A 2,010-nucleotide genomic window follows, 5' to 3' on the forward strand; every position below is an offset into this window, starting at 1 on the left:
CTCTCTCTCTCTCTCTCTCTCTCTCTCTCTCCTCTCTCTCTCTCTCTCTCTCTGTGTGTGTGTGTGTGTGTGTGTGTGTGTGTGTGTGTGTGTGTGAGAGAGAGAGAGAGAGAGAGAGAGAGAGAGAGAGAGACTAGGATTTCTGGAGGCGTGGCTTTGCTTCGGCCTCCAGTGGCAGCCAGCCTGATAGTCTAGCTTCTGATAGTGCACAAAGGCCCAGGGAAGAGCTGGTTATAAATAGGTCAAGGCCCAGGCCTTCGGGGAGAGGAGCAGAGCCCTGTTAGACAGTGCAGCCAAAAGTGGAAAGAGATATTTTAAGGAATCCAGAGAAGAGGGGTAGTGGCCCCGTCCACCTGGTCTACCAAATGCCACCCCTGGCTCAGCTAAAACACAGGCCACTTCTATCTCACAGCCTCAGTTTCCCGAGTCGCCCCCCCCCCTTCCTCTGTATCTTTTCAATATCCAACATCAGCCTGGTAGAGCTAGGCAGCCTTTTTCTTGGCTTCCAGATAGGCACGCCTCGATCCCGCCCCAGGATCCTACTCTGGTCCCGCCAGTGCCAGGTTCCCTGGCTGTGTGTCTCTGGCGTTCCCCTACCTGCAAACACAGCGGAGCAGTAGGCGTCGCTGATGTCGGAGTCCGGGGTGTGGACATTCTCCGCGAAGAGGACGAAGACTCGCAGCATCATGAAACGGGAGTGGCAGGCACAGGCGGAGGGTCCCCGCAGGAGCAAGACCGACTTGGGATAGATGGCTGCCGGCTCCCAGGTGTTGTCCTGAAGAGGAACAGGCTAGTCCAGCTGGCCCAAGTGGGCTAGGCTAGGACCCCGCCTCCGACTTCCTCACCCGGCTAGTCAGAGTGGGCTAGTCAGAGTGTATTGCGAGAACAGGGGCGCCTGTTCATTTCCCACCCCCGCAGTCCTACTCCAGCTTCATGGAATTCAGTGCTCCAGCCACCAGCTTTCCCAATGACACGGCACTTTGCACCAGTCCCTGGAGCAACGGGCTGGGCGGCGGCCGCTATGGCCGGAGAAAGAACAAGGGCTTCAGGAGCCCAGCAGCCCAGATCTCCTTCAGGGACAGAAGAAAGCTCGGCCCCTCCCCTGACCTTCCACCTCCGGCGGAGAGCTGCGCTGTGCTTGGCTACGCTTGAAGTGGCCACGGGGACTTTAAAGCTCCTTAGAAGCCAGTCAGTCCCGGGAGAACCGGAGAAGGTCCAGGGCGCAGAGCTGAGAGCAGGCGCACCGCAGGCACTTTCCCTGGGAGTCAGAATTTCATTGGTGGACAGCACAGCGGCTTTCAAAACTTTGCCTGCTTTCCTGGCTATAAAAGTAACACATGCTTTAACAAAAAGCACACAAAGGAAGACATCTCTTTACAACAACAACAAAACTATTAAAACAAGATTAGGATATTTATCAATCTGGGCTTCCCTCTGAACTTATAAAGGCATGTAAGCGACAATTTGCATTGATTACCTGAGTCAGAGGATCTGTGTTATGTCCTACTGCTTCATGTAACTTTTCTCTTATATCATTAAAAATCCTTCCTAAACTGTGTTGGGAAGATGAGATTAATAGCTAAGCTGTTAAGAGCACTTGCTGCTCTTCTAAGAGGACTTGGGTTTGATCCCCAGCAACCATATGACACACCCCAACTGTCTTTAAGTCCAGTTTTGGGGAATCTGATGCCCTTTTATGGGTATCTTCTAGTAGTGCATACCTATGATGTACATACACACACGCTGGCAAAACACTCCTACACATACAATGAAATAACACTTTTTGTATAAACAGCCTTTTTAAGGTCAGTGAAATGGCTCGTCAGGTAAATGGACCTGCTACCAAGCCTCAGTTCAGTTTCTGGGACCCACATGGTAGAAGGAAAGACAGGCTCAGCCAGTTGTTCTCTGACCTCCACAGGCATCAGTCAACACACACACACACACACACACACACACAAATATACATTTAAAGCAATCCTTTCAACTGGCTCATTCTGCTCAGTCCAA

At 51.9% G+C, this 2,010-nt stretch overlaps 1 protein-coding gene across 1 annotated transcript in view; it reads right to left on the reverse strand.

Annotated features, from left to right (window-relative positions):
- The window catches only part of Dysf (dysferlin), a 189,173-nt gene extending 188,078 nt beyond the window's left edge, over positions 1-1,095 (reverse strand). Inside the window, exon 1 of the mRNA XM_036181918.1 lies at positions 598-1,095. Within this exon, the coding sequence (XP_036037811.1) occupies positions 598-688 (91 nt within the window). The 5' untranslated portion in view covers positions 689-1,095. The remainder of the gene's footprint in view (positions 1-597) is intronic.
- Positions 1,096-2,010: the final 915 nt, after the last annotated feature.

Source organism: Onychomys torridus, chromosome 3 (assembly GCF_903995425.1).
Source record: "Onychomys torridus chromosome 3, mOncTor1.1, whole genome shotgun sequence".
NCBI classification, from domain to species: domain Eukaryota; kingdom Metazoa; phylum Chordata; class Mammalia; order Rodentia; family Cricetidae; genus Onychomys; species Onychomys torridus.